The 19,159-nt window shown below is 46.0% G+C and overlaps 1 protein-coding gene across 43 annotated transcripts in view; it reads left to right on the top strand.

The window, feature by feature from the left end:
• NRXN3 (neurexin 3) overlaps positions 1–19,159 on the top strand; it is an 898,188-nt gene that overhangs the window by 558,467 nt on the left and 320,562 nt on the right. For 3 of the 43 annotated variants that reach the window (XM_072337902.1, XM_072337917.1, XM_072337901.1), the window contains exon 1: positions 8,095–8,758. The exons of 37 other annotated variants lie outside the window; for them this stretch is intronic. In XM_072337902.1, coding sequence (XP_072194003.1) covers positions 8,515–8,758 — 244 coding nt within the window. In that variant the 5' untranslated portion in view covers positions 8,095–8,514. Of the gene's footprint in view, positions 1–8,079; positions 8,759–19,159 lie in introns of those variants that run through there. 3 more of the 43 variants (XM_072337900.1, XM_072337918.1, XM_072337919.1) reach the window with 3 other exon arrangements.

The raw sequence follows: 19,159 nt of genomic DNA, 5'->3' as shown, positions 1-19,159 counted from the left end.
AGAGAGAAGATACAGAAGAAGGAAGAAGTTCTCAAATATTGAAAGGATATCTGCAAAGAGAAAGGAAATAGTCTTTCTTCTATGAGAGGGCAATAAATACCAGACTGATATTGCAGTTGAAAATATGTGTGTGTGTATAAGGGCATTACAGATTGCTAGGATGGGAATGTTTTGAAGGCTGATAAATTGGGAAAGTTTTAAACTTTAAAAAATTCTCCACTAAATTCATTCCTTAACAGCATGCTTTGTGCTAATGATCAGTTATCATTCATTATCATAAATTATTAATTAATATACAGAAACGTTAGTCTTTAACACTTATGCTCAAATTAACTGTGACTGCACAGTACTACAGAGCCAGTTCTCTGTTGTTAGAACTGACAGGTACTGTCCTTGATGGCCTTAGTTGAAGAAGGATGAGAGAAGCTGGTGGTGATGCTTGGCTTGTCTTCTTCCTTATCCAATTCCTGTTTTCATGCCTGGTGTTTAATCCTAAACTTAAGTTTAATCCTAAATTCATCCTCTCAAAAGTGGGATCCTCAACCACTTTCACCTTTTTCCACTCCTTCCCATCTCATCTCACCATTCTTTTTGTCCATTCAGTAGGATGTCCCACCTATGTACTGACCTTGTTCTTTATGTTGCAACTTCATGTTACGTGGGTGCTTCCTATGGGCAAATAAACACATGGTTTTCTCATTTGATATTCATGCTGCTCAAAAATTCAGTGAAATGCCATACCATAGAAGTATTGTGATATATTATTAATCATGCCCCATCCCTGGAGGTGCTCAAGGCCAGGTTGGATGGAGCCCTGGGCAGCCTGATCTAGCTGGGGGCAGCCCTGTCCATGGCAGGGGGTTGGAGCTTGACAATCTTCCAACCCAAGCCATTCTGTGATTCTGTGATTTTATCCTATTGTTATAATATTTCCATACATTTTTTTCTGGACACAAGGAAAGTTGATTTTAGCTCGTTGAAGATTTTTAATTTTTAGATGTCAGAATTCACTTCTTCAACTACAGAAGATTTCTGAAAAGAAAAAGAAACAACCACAGTAATTCTGCTGACAAAGAAAGTTCAGCACCGTGTACAGAGAGCTTCCAGAAGCATTGATTCTTCCTCATTTCAAGTTAGACAGCATCATCAAGAATGTGAAGGTTATTCTGCCTTGGAGCAGAGGGATGGACTAAGAGGCTTCTGCCTCTTAAGGCAGGCAGACTAAGAGGCTCCTGCCTGCCTTGTCTGTTATCAGCCTAGGTGCTTGAAGGGAAAGTTATTTTCCTACCATGGTTGAGAGCAGCTAGAACACATACTGTGCCATGCCTGGGCTGTGGCATATCCATGACATGATCATGTAGCATAGGCATTATTGGTAGCAATGGCTGCTTCCTCTGGACAAGGAAGAGCCCATCTCACAGGCCAAGCGACTGCTACAGCCAGCAAGTTGGTCTGACATGGGCTTTGCAGCATGGGCTCTATCAGAGTTAAAAGCAGAAGAATCATTCTTCACAGTGTCTCCTTTTGTCCTTCCATTTTTTTTTTAAGCTTTGGCTGCTCTGACCTTCTTCTTTTCTTCATCTTCTGCACACTGACAAGGTATACATCTTAGGAAATTACACCTATCAGCAGCTCCAACACGAGCAGGCTTGGCTACAGGAGATGCTTCACTTTTTGTCTGGCTGGCAGTGAGACACTTGTATCACTGAAGGATTTTCCCCCTACATCTTTCTTTGCTTTTCTTTTAAATCTTTCTTTTTTTTTTTTTTTTTTTTTTTTTTCTCTTTTTTTTTTCAGCAGTTGGAAGACTACAGCAAACACCAGTCACCTGGCAGTTATTGCTGTGAGATGAACAGGTGATTACAGGCAAAAGCCAGGGAAGATGATAGGTGGAAGAGAGGAAAGAAGCAAAGGGGAACCTGTGCAGTGTCTATTAGAGAGCTCGCTTTTCATTAGCACACAAGCCAGTTTAGAGGAGCAAAAAGCAACAGTTTTTCCAGCTTTTCTGTGCCAGACAAGATTTCTTTGAGGGTAAAAGAAAAAAATAAAAAGTCTCCCTTCTGTTCTCGTGGGTAAAAATTAAAAGAGTTCCCTATTTATCACAGCAGAAATTTTAGCTCCATCTATTTCTTTTCTCTTTCTAATTCAGCCTTTGAGGTACCATTTCAGTTTTAGAATTCAGAGCTCTTCAGAAATAATTTCCCAGTGCTTTTCTTCCACACTAAAAATTCATGCCATAAATGTTAATTTTGCAGTGTTAATATTTAGCACTAGCACAGAAGGTGCTGGACCAGCATCCCTTGGACACCTAAATCTAGACCTAAAGAATAGTGGAGTCAAGACAACGATAGGTCACGTGTTCTCTCTTGAACTCTGCTTATGTATCTGACCTCTCGCTGCTGGGAGGATCAGCAGCAGAAAGGGATTGCAGCAGGGTTAACCCAGGCAAGGTCCACACCTAGGCTGGTAACAGACAGCTAGCCTTACTGGCCAACACTAATTCCAGGCATAGGGAGAGTAAGGTACACCTATACCTTTGTTTCCACGAACACAGTAACTACTTGCATCCATAGTATCTGTTGCTAGGAGTTAAGCTAGAGATGAATTTGGCTCAGTATAAAACCTGGCTAACTGCAGAGTTGCCTGTCTGTGAGAGGGGCTGTTATGAATGATGGATGTGCAGTTCTCAGCACATGCTACAGGTCACTGCCATTTTATTATGGTATCTTCAGTGAAACATAGGTAGTAGTGGTACTTAAGTGTGACCTCTGTGACAGAAGCTTCAGGAAATGAAATCCATCAGGCTACTCTTTTACACTGGTAGTTGAATTGCTATCAAAGGTGGAGCAGTGGGCAACCCTGATTTCTTCAAATTCGGACATTCTTTGAAGTTCTGTAGCCTTTCTGAGTTTGTAAAACCATTGATAGAAAGGCACATTGCTTTAACAGGTCCAAGAAATAAAAGTAGCTTCTGTTTCTCTGCATGAGGAAATTTGAGAGCTGTCACTGAGCCTAGCCTGTACTAAAAGTAAAAGGGGTAGATGCTCTTCAGAAAGCTCTACAGCCATGTCAGAGTGCTTTCCTTGTGTCAGATGAGTGTGTTCAACACATTGCTGCCAGAGCACAGCCTGTTTAGCACACTTTAATAGAATACTCAAGTGCAGAGGTTAAAGCCCTTGTGAGATAAAAGGGGACATGCTGGATACTTGAATAGAAGCGATCTTTATGATGGTTGAAGTAAACCAAACCTAGATATCCTTCATTTAACACAAAGCATGTTCATAGTTACTGATCTTGCTGAAGGTCTGGAGTATGAAAAGAATCTTATCCTAATCTATGGCAGCATTTGGGAAGGGGAGGCTTGCTGGGGCCATGTGCAGACATCTGAGGGGTGTACCTGGAGAAGACAGAAAGGAGATGTATAATCTTGGGGCTAAAAGCAGTTGCTATAGGCACTCCTGTGTAAAGTCACTATTGCCAATACCTAAACCTTTCAACTCTCTTATGTTTATAGAATAGCATATTGGAACCAGAAAATAACTGCCTGCTCATAAAGTTGGCCCAACATATGTTGGTTCTGGCCTCTACAGCAAGACAGTAAGCTCTCCAGGGAAGGGACTGTCTGCTTCTACAGTTTACATAGTGCTGAGTACACTGAACTGTCCTTTGTACATTAATCTATTAAACAGGGCCAATTCTAACCTGTTATTGTCAGTCTGCATTAGCAAATTCCAACATTACCTCTTTCCAAATTACAATTGATTAATGCTTATGAAAATGAGATGTTCCTCCCTCATTTGTTCTTACTTGTTTCCACCAACACTGGGCAGTCGATGCAAAATTTCAGAAAAGATCTGAGCTTCTCAAGATTTTTGGCCCACAGACTGAACTCTAGGCAGAAGTGAATCTGTGTCCCTCAACTTGTCAGAGCCTCCCAGTGGTTATTATTGCTTTGGGCTAACTTCCTGCTAGCCCAAGCTCACAGGTTGCAATCAACTTGCATTTCTCTCCTTCCAAATGAATGTCAAGCATCTGATTGCCCTTTGCTGATGTCAGTCCGCTGGATCTGTTGAATTTACTCACCCTGACATAAATGAGAGAGGAACTAGGCTCCAAAGCTACTGTATTAGTTGCTTATGGCAAACCATGGTCCCTGGGGGCTGAGCTGGAAAGGGAATTAGACCTGTCCTGTGTCACTAGTAACAGAGGCTTATGTCTCAGCTGTTGTAGGTAACTTGACTTAACTGCATGCTGAAGGAAAACATGGAAGCCCTGAAAGCTGATTGCTCTGAGCTGGTCAGACTGCTGCTGGTTGGTTATATGCAGAAAAAGCACAGCACAGTAGTGCTGCTCTGGTGGGCAGGGGCACTGAGTCTGCTCCAGCGCAGCTCGTTCTGCCCACAGTGGCAAGAAGTTTTGGGTCTGTGGTCACTGCTGTCCTCAGCAGTATTTGGTAGTTTTGTAAGGACAATGGTGCCTGCATTCCACTCCTAAGCTTTCTACACATGGCAATCTCCTGGTTTATATTATTTAAGTTTCTATTTTAGAATCGTAAGTAGAACCTGTTCTCACCCTCTGTCTTGTTCTTGGAAAAGTACATTAAAAAAAAAAAAAAAAAAAAAAAAGTAAGTATTTTGAATCTTGACAAAACCAGTCTGAGTCACAAAAAAGCTTTGGGTCACAGCCTGTTCTTGCTGACCTTACTCTCTTAACCTCATGATGAAGCCTTGCACTGGCTGATGTTGTCCCTCATTAGCCTCTATGGCGTGGAGCCATCTCCCTGGCAGGCACCATGTACTGCTAAAAACTAATGGAGATTTCCTTTTGGATCTGATTTTAGAGTAGAGCTGGGTGCTTTTTCAGTTCTCAATGTAGCAAAATAAATAACAAAGATTTAATATGAAATATAATATATAGAATCAGACTTGCTGACACAAATAAGGTAGAGTACAAAGTTTTCCAGAGCTTGAAGCCAACTGGGTCTCCTTCTGGGATTTTAAAACCTAGAAACATTTGGTTTATTGTTTCTCATCTCTCAGAAATATGTCGTCCCACTGCTCTTGTAGTAAAAGAAAAAAAAACAACACAACTGTATAAGAAATAAAACTACTTATCTCATACCTATGGGGAGCAACTTAGGATGGGAACCAACATCCTTGAAGGCGCCCATCTCAATTCTGAAGATACCATTACATTTAAAAAGAGGCTATCCTTACCCAGATGAATGTAACTAGCAGGGAAGTAACTATGACTCTTTTGAAGTAAACCTATTGGGAATAATGTTGCTGAAATTTCACTTCTGACTCTAAACTTCCCCTCACCTCCCGAGGGGCAAAGCTGAGTTGAAATCTGCCCTCTTCCCACAGTGGTGCTGCTAAATGAATGCGTCACCTGTGAATTACAGGGCAGTAAATACATCCAGTGGCACCTCATAAAGCAAGGCAGAGTGAAGTTCCGGTGCTTTATGGTGTCACCAGAACCCTGTGATGTATTTATAGCCAGCTTCACAGTTTTTCTGTTTTATTTTTTTTATTTTTATGTTGTACAGATTGGCTCTCTTGGCCTTTCTCCTTTTTGCCCAAGGCAGTTTACCCAGTGGCTTGTAGGAAAGGAAGGTCAGTAGGTAGAACTCACACAGGATGGCTCCCCAGCATAGGGACAATACACTGCAGCTCTGCTTTTCCTGTTCAGGACTACCAGGCACGTTATAGCTTAGGCCAGGCAGTCTGAAATGATGCTCAGCTATTTCACATATCCCCTGAAGGTAAACTGATGCCTTGGTATGAAAGATTGGTGGCAGTGTGGGTGACACTGTTACAATTGTATGTGGGAAAGGGTGAGCGAAGTGAAAGATGAAAGGAGCAGTGATTTGGGCTGGAGCTTTGAGCATTGAAGGCTCTGTCCTCTCACAGCAGCCCAGGAGGTGGCAAACGTGATGAGGAGCTCAAGCAAGTAGAGAAGAGTATGTGATCTGTTGGACACTTAAATGGCACCTGAGAGCCCCAGGGATGCTGCTCTTAGTTGACAAAGAATGACCTTCTCCTGTGTTTTTCTCTAATGGCAAAAAGTGGAGGTCAGCAGCCTTTCAGGGCATCTTGGGAGAGGAGGTGGGAGATAAAGTTTAACAGTACAGTTAGAAGGGAGAGACTTCCTCTCCAAGCCATGATGCTCCAGGATATCCTGCAACCTGCAAGGTGACAACTCCAGGGTCCTCAGCAAAGCTCAGGGACAGAAACACTTGTGCACAGATGAAGCTGTCCCTTTCCCTACACTGTGGTGCTGCAGGGCACTGTAGGTCTGCCACCCTGACCCATCAGTTGGATGTGTATCCCAGTGAGATGTGCTGTTCAGATCGGAGGATCCCGGGGCCTGTTCTGTTCAGTTCCTATGTCTATCAGGCACTCATTGGCTTAACACCTCTGAGCCTCTGCTTTCTTATCTGCAGAACAACAAAGTAATACCTAAAGCTGCTGGATGACCTCATTAATAAAAGATTTTAAAGCACTCTCAGACTCTTGGGTGGCAGATGTTGGATAAATTTGAAAGTCATATTCTTGCTTTCCGGATTTAGCACCTTAAGCTCAGAAAAACACTGAAATATTTTTGACTGATTGAGCCACTGGTTTAGATCACTTAAACTGAACATCTCTAGTAAATAAGCTGTGAGTGTATCAGGGTCATTGGGAAGCTCCAGATATGGAACTCGGGCTGACAGCACAATGTGCTGCACCAACAGGACACAAGAGAATGGCCTTAAGTCGTACCAGGAAGGGTTCAGGTTGTATATTAGGAACGATTTCAACTCAGAAAGAGTGGTAGTAGGAACAGTCTGCCTAGGGAGGTGGTGGACTCTCAGTCCCTGGAGGTGTTCAAGAACTGTACATGGAGGGATATGGTTTAACAGACATGTTGGAGATGGGTTGGTGGTTGTACTACTTAGATGATCCTAGAGGTCTTTTCCAACATTTATGATTCTGTGAATAGCAATCGAAGGCGTGAACCTGGAATTTGTTTTAGAGAGGTACTCATGCTATGAGTCAAGCAGGTTTCTGAAGCATGTGTGCACACCCCCGGACGTGGATCTAGAGGAGGAGGCAGGGAACCTGGCAGCCAGGAGCTGTTCCTCCATCTGGGGTAGCGATCGATAGCAGGGGCAGAGCAGGATGGGTCGCTGCCTTTCCCGGCGCTTCATACCAGCTCTGGAGGTCCCTCCGCTGCTGGTGTCCGGCTTTCCCACCGGGGCTGGAGAATTTGCCATGCACGTTGATAGGCACTTCATTACTCGGAGATGCCTCTCCGTGTATTTATTTATTTATGGGCTACGGATTCTTGACTGCATCTCTCGCTCTCAAATACGTGGCTGGGGACTCAGGGTGTTGTTGAAGGAGCATTTAAAAGCCAATCGCATAACACGAGGGAAGCGCTAAGTTACGGTGGACGCCCGGGACCAACCGGGCGGGGTGGGCGCTGGCGCCGGCCGCATGTGCACGGCTCGGGCACATGAATGGTGGGGGCGGGGTCTCCCGACGGACCCGCCCCCTCCCGGAGCGAGCCAGTCCCTCTGCGGAGTGCTGCCGCCTCCCTCATTGGCTGGCTGCGGCCGGTACATTTGCATACGGCTGGCCCATTCGCGGAGCCGCTTCCTCGGCCGCCCCGGCTGCGTTTCACCTGCGCCGCCGAGTTGCCCGCACTTGGCGCGCCGGCCGCCAGCAGCCCGCCCCCGCGCCGGGCACGGCAGCCCCGGCCCCGCTCCGCGCCCGCCTGGAGCCTTGGTGCTGGAGCCTTGGTGCTGGAGCCTTGGTGCTGGAGCCTTGGTGCTGGAGCCTTGGTGCTGGAGCCTTGGTGCTGTTCTCCCCGGCTCCTCAGGGTTAATCGGCTTCAGCCGTCGGTCGCCTGGATCCGGTGATAGGAGGATAACGAACCAGATCTCTCTCTCTCTGTGTGTGTGTGTGTATGAGCGCGCGCGTGGCTAGCAACTCTGCATTGCAACAGTGCTAGTGGAGAAGCAACAGAAACCCCCTGGAACCGGGATTAAAAAAAAGAAAAAAAATAATAATAATCAGAAATTTACCTGGGGTCTCTGGCTTTTTCTTCTTTGTTTTTTTTTCCGTTTCCAGTCGCCCCTCAGCTCAGTGAGGGGTTCCAGGCAGGGAAAGTCCCCGCGGACCTGCAGGAAGCGCTCAGCGAGATCCCCGGGACCCGCTGCCATGTGCCGCGCTCCTGCGCTCTCCCGGAGTCTCGGAACGGCCGCGGGGCTCCCGGCACTGTAGAGCCAGCCTGGAAGCGGCGCATCCTGTTCTGCTGTGTGCTCCTACCTCCCCCTCCCTCCCCTCCCGCACACGCTCTCTAGCAGACACACGCTGTCTCTCTGCCTCTTGAGCACACACGCACGCCCCAGAGCCTCGGAAGCGGCTCTCCTCTCTGCTAGCATGGGTCCCTTGGCATCATGAACCTTATCCTCTCTCCCTGGCTGGAATTCAGACTGCCCGGCTGTAGGCGCCCCGTGCCTTGACCATGCACCTGAGAACAAACCCCAGCATTTGCCCGGGACGCCGCCCCGCCTGGACCCTGTGGATGTGCTCCCTCTTTTGGGGATGTATCGTCAGCTCTGTGTGGAGTTCCTCTAACGTGGCTTCTTCTGCCTCCTCTTCCTCGTCTGTATCTCAGGCTCAGTACGAGCATCACTTCCACGGCAGCAAGCACCACTCTGTGCCTATCTCTATCTACCGCTCCCCTGTCTCCCTCCGAGGAGGACACGGTGGGTTCCCTCTCTCTTCCTTTCTTTCTTTCTCTCTAACGTTTTTGCAGAGCAGTCCGGGGAGCACCCTGCAGATGGTGTCGGTGACTTCGGAGGAAGGTCCCCCGGCCCCATTAACCCTCTAGGCGCTAGGGTCGGGCCGCTTGTCGATCCAACTTCCCGGGAGGGCGGGGGGCCGGGCCGGGAGGCAGCGTCCATCCCGCTGGGGCTGGGGGTCCCCCGGGGACCGGCAGTTCCCCGGCTCTGTGCTCGCGGCTCTTCGTTCCTGACCGTCCTCGTGCGTCCGCTGTGTGCCGGCCGGTAACCGGGAATGATGCGATGCGCTCAGTCTGCCTCCCCGAAGTTACGGGGTGACTTGGGGAGGGCAGAGAGAGACGCGACGTCTGTTTACCTTTGCACTGTGCTCCCCGCTTGGAACCCGGCAGTGGATTCCCGGGAAACCCGCGGCAGGAAATTCCGGAGCGGGCTTTAGCTCTGACAGCAAGGGAGAAGGAAAAGGGGGATCTGGGTGATGCCGTGGGAGGGGGACCTGCCAACGTCCTGCCCCTGGAATGTCGAGCAATACAGGACCTGCGCTGCCCCTGCCTGCGCTAGGAGAAGCTGGCCTGGGCCGGGTCGTCCTGGGGCCCCCTCCTGTGTCCCCCTTCTCCTCCTTGTCTCCCCTCCTGCTGCCCCGACCTCTGTCCTACTGCTCCTTCTGACAGGCTAGCTATCCAGGGCCTGTGCCGTCCCTGTGGTACAGGTCAAGGGCAGGTCTGGCTCAAGTGAGAACCTGCAGTAGCTCTGCTTGGCCGCCTCTGAGTGTAAAGGCAGCAATAGACTGGAAAGGGGGATGAAATCTTCTATCATCCCATCACCAAGCTTCTCCCTCCCAGCCTGCTTGCTATCTCCTGTAGCTATTCCTGCTGGGAGTCCTTTGGGGCAGGGGCAGGCTGAGTTGTCACTTGGGCACAGCGGGGGCTGTCTCATGGTCCTTGGGCATTGCTGTAACCGGCAGGGCTCGTGCTGCTAATGATTAATAACTGCTAACTGAGCTTCTTATGGGTGGTACTTAAAACAGATGGTCTTACTGTTTGGCATAGCACTGCTTCCCTTCCATTATTGGGGCCTGAATGTTTTGTGTGCTTTTTAGGTAGAAGGTAAACTCCATAAGCAGGAAATGGACATGCTGACAGGATGCTGCCATGTCTGCCTGCAGAGCTTGCCACACACCTCCACCCTGACCAGTAGCATGCCAGTCCTGAGCCCTTGGTTCTGCTGTGTAGGGCTGTCCTGCACTGCCCTAGGCTCTCACTCCCATGCTGCCAGGCACTGCAGCCTGTCCTGCAGTGCTCACTGCTCCCTGCACCCTCCAGTAGTTCTGCAGAGCACCTCCTGCTGTCTCGGGCTTACTCTGCCGGTGCTCACTTCTGACTTCCAGTATGTCCTCCTGTCTCCTTTCCGGAGCTAACGCACTCCCCAGCACACCTCAGCTTGTTCCTTCGAAGGCCATCCCGTTCTGTGCCATCTGACCCCTTCCTGCTTCTCTTCTGGTCATCTGAGGGCTTGGCTGCAATGCTCCTAGTTTTACCATCTCCATAACCCTGATCCAGCCCTGCTGGCACACCCTTGCCAGCACCCACTGCAGACATGCCATGCGGCATTCCCACCTGCTCTTCTGGTGCTCTCCTGTCCCTGTGCCTCTCCTGCCAGAGCGTCTTCTCCCTCCCTGCTGACACCAGTTCTTCTGATGCTGACCCTGTGTGGGTGCCTTTTTAGCTGAGTGCTCTGTGCTGAAAGGGGGTGGTGAAGGCTGGTGCATAGGTCACTGGTGAGGAGAGGAGAGAAGGATGTTTCAAAATGTGATAGTGGCAAGCCCTGACAAAAACAGCAGGTGATGGTTTGCTGAAGAGTCCATTGCCTGTGTCCTGGTCAAGAAATGATGGTTCTTTTCTCCTTGATGACTTTTCCATCGCCCTGAAAGCCCAGTAAAGCCTCATTTAAGAGACCTGTGCAAAAGCTGTTATCAACTTCAGCGAGAGACAGGCATTTTTCTGTGTCCTCATTGCAGTAAGGAATCAAGGGAAATAGAGAGCTCTGGAGCTCAGGCCAGCACATAAGCCAGCAGGAGAGTTTTTTTTTCCTTTCCTAATCATGCCGTGTAGCAGAGCTGGCATGGAAGCTGCCTTTGGCCATGAGTAAGGGGAAGAGAGAGAGAGGGAAAAAAAAGGACCACATAGACAGCTGGTCCTGTAAACACACGCGTGTTTTATTTGTGTGTTCCCTCTCTCTGTTGCACAACAGAGGCCCTTGGAATTTGGTTCTGTGACAGTATTGAGGACTCAGATCCCTGCGAGGCTATACGGTCTCTGTGCTTCTTGGGTTTTGATTCTTTTTCTTTGCTACAGGGATATAAAACATAAAGGCTAAGCCCTGCCCTACTGGGTGGCCCCATACTCCCTGACTACAGAGGGAGTAGGCTCAGCCCCCCCGCCCCAGTACTGCCTTCCAGCCCTGCAGTATGACTACTGGTACTCAGTGCTGTATCGTGTTGTGCTCTTTTCCTGACACATCTAGTAGATCTGAATCTGTTTAAAGCAGTGCAGTGGTGTCCAGAATAGTGGAAAAGTAAATGTCTCCCCAGCAATGAACTCTTGTTTAGAGTCTGTTTGAAATCAGCAGAAAACCTCGTGGTTTAGCTTGAACAGGAGCGGGCACAGACTTGCAGTTATTGCAGTGCTGGCATAAGGAGAATTAATTCTGCAACCACTGGGCTACTGCTTGCTGATGGTTGATCTTCAACTTGCAAACATTTGGACAGCTGTAACTCACTGCCAGCAGGTAGCAAACCCACAGAGGCAGAGCCACTCTGTGGGTCAGAAGGAATCAGTTTTCTATGAGAGGACTTCTCCCAGACTGACAGAATCTTGCTTTCCTAAGAGAAGGAAGGGAAATCCATAATTCCTCTTTTTTTTTTTTTTTTTTCCTGGAGCACCTTTTGGGGCAGAGGGATGAAAGCAGCATGGAACAAACTTTGGACTGTATTTATTGCAAGTCCCCATGTGCTGTGTTCTCCTTTTCCCTTTGGCTCTGCATCACCCCACTGGGTCAGCTGCTGTACCAGAGCCTGCAGCAGTGGCTTCACAGCCCCTCTTTCCACATCCTCATCGCCTCAGCTGCTGAATAATGCATGCCTCTGGGTTGACAGATAAAATAAAGTGATTTTTGCGTGTTTTGTCTTAGAGATGAATTAATTAATTTGATTTCTCCTTTCCTCCTCCAGCTATCTTCTCTGGCCCTCCTCCATGGGCAGGGGTGCAGGGGTGCAGAGAGGTGAAGCAGCCTGTCCCAGCCTCTACAGTACGGCTGTGTGAGGGCAGCTGTGGGAGAAATAGGGGATGTGGGGAACATTTCTCTTATGATTTTTGCAGAGCTGAGGCTTGCTTGGGCGGTTGAATGAGTCCCAGCAAAAAGTGAAAGGTTGTGATGAGGACTGGCTGTGAGCAGTCACCAGATCTTGTAGGTGTAACTGGCAGGCCTTCGTCAGTTCTCACAAGTCCTCTCACTTATGTGAAGCATTTTTGTCTCTTATGTCATTTTTAAAATTAGCACATGAGAATGAACACTTGGACAAATCAAGGAGGGTTTCCATGAAACAGGGAGGTATTCTGCAAACCAGCATTAAAGCCACACATAAATGTGCCTGTGCACTCTCTTTACAGTACATATATGCTACTCCTTTCTGCTTCTGTAAAGTGACCTATTCCTGAGGTGTCTTTGTTACTCCAATCCTGCCTGTATTGTACAATGGAAAACTAATTCCCCATCCCCAGCACTGCCTGTTCCTAGGTGCCAAGCAGGACCTTCCATGTTCTCCCATCATCAGGAGATTACTTTGAGCAATGGCTGTAGCTTTAACAAAAGGGAAGAAATCATCCTATACAGAACAGTCAGTGATCCAATAAAATTAACTTCATTCAGAGCTTAAATTAGGGTTGCAGTTCAGTTCTGCAGAAGTGAAAAGCCAGAAATCTGCTCTCTGTAGCTGGTCCATAACAGCAGTGAAGCCTACATTTTTGTGAAGACAAGTGATTTTGTATCCTGAGTATTTAGATTCTCTTCCTCAGAACCATTAACAATGACTAGTGTTTTTAAAGAAAGGTAAGGTCTCCAAATTCCCTCAAGCTGACTGCTCAGAAATGTAAGCATCCAAATTCACTGTCCCTTGTATCTTGGCTAAGTGACCACAATTCATCTTTGCTTCCCGGGAGCTTTTCTGAGGAAGCACAGGATTTGGTAGTTACACAGTTATGCAAAGGCTGCTTCCTCAAAATGAGTTTTCTATTTGTCTGATGATTTGCATGAAACAGATGGGGTGCCTTGACTTCTAATTCTTCTGTCCCAGAGAGTGCTGTGTATTAGCTGTTCCCAACCTGGAACAGCTTGTGGTGTTCTGTACAATTGAAGCTTAAGTCTGTTCACCTGTACTCGATCCTGTGACATCCTAGTGATCTTATGAGCTCTGGGACAAGAGAAGCCTAACGCTACCGCTGAACCCTGTCACACTGATTTAATATGTGTTTCTGTGCCCCTTGAAACACTGCTCAGACTGGTGCTACTGAAAGTGATGTTACTTGGGAAATGATCAGAGAACCTTTCTGATACATACTGAGTGCTTACTCAGTACCTCGTGGTACCTTTTGCATAAGTGGGAATTTTAATCCTGAGTCAGATCAGGATTTTTTTCTTCTTCTATGTTTTTGTTTGGTTGTTTGTTGTTTTTGGTTTTGTTTTGTTTCAATTTAGACTGAAGTGAGAATCCTTCTTCACTTTATTTCTGCCTTTGGATAATGCAGCCCTGACTTGTCAAGCAAATGTCACATTCTACTGCAGAGGTGATGGTGTTTCAAAGGCAGATGAAGGATCCTGCTGTATACTTTGTATGGGCATTGAAGTTGTAAAGAATATTGGGATATGTGACTCAAGCTGCACAGTCAGAACGCTGCAGGATGGGAATGGTACTTTTTATGCTGTTCTTGCATTTGAAAAAGGAGAAGACGATTTTCTTAAAGATATTGGCCAGTTTTTCTTCTATTCTTTTTTTTCCTCATCTTTTGTTGTAGCATTAAAATACCTGCTTGAAGAATGTTACGATGGTCACTAGGTTACTGCACACTGTGCTCTTGGAAGCCTCTCATTCCTGACACAAGTTTTACCAAAAGCAGGAAAAAACACCTGGGTAACATAAGGCACAAATCTTGAAGAGGACAGGACAGTCTTCAGCTGGAGGTGAGAAGTTTGGCAGTGTGATACACAGGAGGTAACTGCACAAAAAACTGGAGCTTGTAAGTGCAAGAAACAAGTTTTGTTTGGGAGGTGCAGTGGATGACTGCCCTTGTGTTTTCTGTTTCTGTATGCTGTGACTTTAGACTGGCTCTGTGTGCAGCTTCTCAGGATGCCAGCCTCATGCTGTGTGGCAGATAGATATTGGTTTTGTATTTCTATTGTTCTGCTGGGCTTTGGCCATTGTGAAAGGTTACTTGCACTAAAAAGAAAAAGGAGATTTTCCTGTCTTCTGTGTAACCTGTATACATGAGACTGCATACTGCTGATCAGTGGCTCAGGTTTGGTGTGTGACCGTGGTGAATCTCTGTGGTCTTTCTCTGTGGCTTGTGTTCTCCATTCATAGCACAAGGACAGGACTGTTCTTCCTCTAGGTGAGGTGAGCAGTGCCAGTGCATTGTTGGTGCTTTGAGATCCCTGGCAGTGAGCTGCAGATGCATATGAAATCCTAATATTCCCCTTGTGCTTTAGATGTTAAAGAACAGCCTGCATTGTTCTCTGCTTGAATGACAGACAAGACACTCACATGCTCTGGACATTGGGCCCAGCACCATCTTCCCCTTTGGCTCACAGCCTGCCTGGGCTCCAGCACCAGTTGCCACTGCTGGTGCTTCTGAAGAAGTCAGCTGCTGGAGCCAGGGGCAGCAATCTGCCATGGCTCCCTTGCCACTCACCAATTACTTCTCTTGTGCTCTCTTTGCATGCGCCTGTGTTGTTTTTGCACATTAAAACATAACTGCGTATACCCCTGAGTGACTTTCCCCCAAACTATGAATTTAAAGTACTTCCGACACTGTCTTTTAGAATTTGAATATAATTATATGCTTTGGTTGTAAATTGTGGTTTTTGCTACATAAGAAACTAATGGAAATGATCTGCCTGTTCCTGTAGTTTACAGATTATACGCTTTAGATCTGGGGATGTATATTTAGGCTGCTTTTCTGTATGGTATATTAAAATGAAAATGAAGTTGGTGTGAGATACAGTGGTTGCTAAGCACAAATAGCAGGCTGATAAAGGATATTACTAAATGGAGCCAGTGCTAAGGTTTACTTTATCATCTCCTTACTTTTGCACCTTTCATCTCTTTGCATTCTTGATGATGGAGAGGAGGAGGGGAGAAAGTATTTCACAGACTATAGCAGTCCATGTGTTGCAGAAGCTCAAGGGACAAAGTGAATGAATCAGAAAGACATAAGATGCTGCTAAAAAAAGGTCCTTGCTTATTCTGCGAATACCACATGGTAAAGAATCAGCAAAGGCTTTGTTATCTGGAAAGCTTAGGAGAAGAGTATCACCGGGCTTCTTATCCCCAGGTCAGAGTCCATGTAACAGCTGTGGAGTGCATCAGTCTCCATTCTATCCTTGGAACCAGTTATGGATTTAGAACAGATCCAGTTTATCTTCATCCAGCAGATGAAATGATTGGGAGAGGAGATGAAGTTTGCTTTTATTGTCTAACAGTTTGATCTTTAACATCATGCTGGATCCAGCAGTCGATTGCTGGGACCTGTTTGGTGAACCCTTTGGTTCCCTGCTCACCTGCTGCTCTGCTGGGTGAGTGTTTTCCTGACTCTTGGTGTTGGCTGGATCCTGCAGCTACAGCAGCCTTCTGCTCCCACTCCATCTGCTTTGCTTAATGACCCCAGCCAGTGGAGACGGTGCAGTGATGCGATGTCTGGAAATGTTTCTATTTAGCTGGTGCTGCAGGTTTGCTGTTTCAGTACCAGATGTTTCAGTGCAAAAATGCACTCCCCTGTTGGTGAAGCTTCCAGCCATACTATGAGGGCAAAGCAGCTGAGCACGGAAATTTCCTGAATAGCATTGGAAAGGCTGTTCCAGGCTGGTTAAAGGAGAAAACACAGCAGACAACCAGGACACTGGTCATTGAAAGTGTTTCTCCTTAGCTACAGAGCATACTTAAAGTTTATAGGGAAGCCAAAAGCTTCAGTATTTTATTAATATAAAAAAAATATCAGCAATGCTCATTTTGTCATTCAGGAACACTGGCTTAAGCATGTAATTGTACTAGCAGATATTCTAAAATGGTATGAGATCTGCCTGCCTTCTGCAGGGCAAGAGAACATGTTTGATAAAATAAGTTTTGACACAAAATTGTGGAAGGAAGGAAGGAAGGAAGGAAGGAAGGAAGGAAGGAAGGAAGGAAGGAAGGAAGGAAGGAAGGAAGGAAGGAAGGAAGGAAGGAAGGAAGGAAGGAAGGAAGGAAGGAAGGAAGGAAGGAAGGAAGGAAGGAAGGAAGGAAGGAAGGAAGGAAGGAAGGAAGGAAGGAAGGAAGGAAGGAAGGAAGGAAGGAAGGAAGGAAGGAAGGAAGGAAGGAAGGAAGGAAGGAAATGTGTCTGAACACTCAGAAATCCACTTATCTGTTGGAGTTAAACGTCTCAGTTACTTGTACTCCATCTTTTCTTACTTCCTTGAATTATGGTGATCATCTGAGATGATATCACTCCTGAAACTACTGAAGCTGTCATGAGCACATAAATATGGACACATTTTCTGACTTAATAATGCTGTGGATCTTTTAGTACCTGGTGAGGTGAAAGTGGAAGCAGTAGGTGTATTCTTGTTTTACTTACCTATGTTACACTTTCCTCACATTCTCATTATTCTGCTGATAATTATGTTGTCCTAGGATTTCACAGAGGAGTTTGTGGACTAATAACCACTGAGTGCAGTGTTAAGAAATGCTGGTGGCCTGGACGGGACATAGAGAAATCTTAAATTTATGTGGCTTATATCTAGAGTCATCTGTCTCCTTAACCTCTGTAGGACTGCATAACCTGCTGCATCCTCAGTGCTGTCTGTTTTTTTGCAGTTAGATAATGAATGCCAAAGATATTCCAAGTTTCCCTGATGTCTCTCCCCTGTCTGCAGTCCAACATATTTCTATCAGTGTAGGTTTGCAAGATACTGATGGCTTTGAATGCCTTTTCACTTTTTATTATCTCACCACAGTCTGCTCTCCTTCCTGTGCCCTCATGCATTCAGAGGCAGTTCATTAGAGGCAAGGAAAAGGCAAAGAAATTAATTTTCCTTGAGAAATATAGTCAGTACCTAACAAGGGCTTAAAGAAGAGAAACAGCTAACATTTTTTATTATTCATTTATTATTATTACTGTTATTATTATTTTGCTATGCTCATATATATTTAGGGAAAAGAAATATCTGTGCCCTGCAAGCATCCCTTTACCTGGTGATTTTCTGACATGTTACACTGTGAGCATGCCAGGCTTGCAGGAGCTTGGAACAAAGTAAGGTGGTAGGAGTGTTTGTCCTTCAGAATGAATGGATGTTTGCTGGCTTAGGAAGAAAAGGATATGTCATGTAAGTAAAGATCCATGTGGCAAATCCTGCCCAGATGAATGCCAGTGGTGTATATTTAAGCTTATTTCATTTCAGACAATTGTTATTCCAGACAGGTTATTTTCTACTTAGCAAGCCATAGTCTCAGGCTACTTTTCCTGTCCAGTCATTAGGCAAAAATACACTGGCAAAATGAGCAGCCTCCCCTACTGGACTGATTAATACTTGATAGCTGTTTTACAGAAATGGTGAAATCATGAGCCCTTTCACATTCCTTGGGGAGAACTGCTATTTGCCATTGATGTCACAGAAGACAAATCTGACTTTGTGATGGAAAATGTTTGAAGGCATTTTTCCTAGGCAGCAGCAGTGGGCAGAACTGAGGGCAAGAACCCCTGCAAGTTTTCTCTAGCTCTGCTGTTGCTTTACCTCAGTGTACTGGATGGTGAATATTAGGGCTGTATCATACATTTCAGAATGTTTCAGTTTCCCTCTGCTGTAATGCAGAAATGTGATGTGATCCGGGCGTAACCCTGAATAAATCTGAAGGGGAAGTGCACTGTATTGTTATTGTTTTCTCCCAACACACAGGAAGGGGATTTTCAAACTTCAGCCAGACTGCTTTGTCCTTTGAATCTTGGGAACATCACAGTGTTACAGCTCTGACTTTACATGAAGTGCTGGGACTTCATCCCTGTGGCACCCTAAGAAGGTCTTATACCTTACATCTTCTCATGTAGGCAGTTCTACAGAGAATTACTAATCCTCACCCCAAGAGTAGAGTGCCAGAAATATGGAAATGCCTGGACTGCATGGTTGAATAAAGTGGGTGTTTTTTTTTCAGTTATTTCTTCCTGGGATCAGGTGATCCTCAGCTGTCATTGATGATTTCATTTACCAATTCCAGAACTTCAGGGAATTTCTGGAGAGACCCAGAAATCGTTCCAGCCTCTATTTTCAGTGTTCCCTGTTCATTCTCCTTCTGTCATAGGTTAGGTCACCTCTGCAACTGTTCAATTTGTTCATCTTATCAAAAATTGTGAATTGAATTATCCAGGTGATTTCAGTTGGCAAAAGAAAGAACAGAGCAGGGAGGGAAGAGGAGGAAGATGGAAATTAAACTGAAGTGTAAAGCAGTCAAGGGTACAATTCCCATTCTTTCTTTTTTTTTTAATCAGGAGTAAAAGAGGCAAGGGTTATCAGAAGAATCACTAAAATCCAAGTAGTTCTCAAGAAAAGATGCAGACAGTTTGAAGTTGGAGAAAGAAATAGCTTAAGGAAATGGAAATGAAAGAGGAGTTTAAGAGCTCAGCAGTCTGATTGCCTTGTTGGTCTGAGCTGAAGATGTTTAGCGTGCTTTGAAGAAGCCTGTAGGTTCTGCACCTCGACCTTCAGAGCCCTGATAGTCACTATACGGTGGTCTTTTAGCCACATGATTTTCATTTTACCTTGGATCTAAACTTCACACTATTGCATTACTTTTATAAAACCCAGCTTACTGTGATGGTGGAAACACTCACGTAGCTTATTTATTTATTTATTAACTGTTATCTGAGTTCTTAGAAGTCTTATTGCCAACATCTCGAACAAGATATTAATAGATTTAATTTGTTACCAACTGATCTAAGGTGTCAGAGAAGTTTTTTAAAGTGTTTTCTGTGGAGGGTGAAGGGGCAGCTTCTGCTGTTGCTCAGTCTCGAAAAGCCACACAGTACTTCACCTGTGTTACTGAGCAGGTCACTGGGCCCAGGTTGCGTC

The sequence above is a fragment of the Excalfactoria chinensis genome, chromosome 5, assembly GCF_039878825.1.
Source record: "Excalfactoria chinensis isolate bCotChi1 chromosome 5, bCotChi1.hap2, whole genome shotgun sequence".
Lineage (NCBI taxonomy): Eukaryota > Metazoa > Chordata > Aves > Galliformes > Phasianidae > Excalfactoria > Excalfactoria chinensis.
The sequence above is the reverse complement of the archived record's forward strand: the minus strand, read 5'-3'. Positions and strand labels throughout refer to the sequence as shown.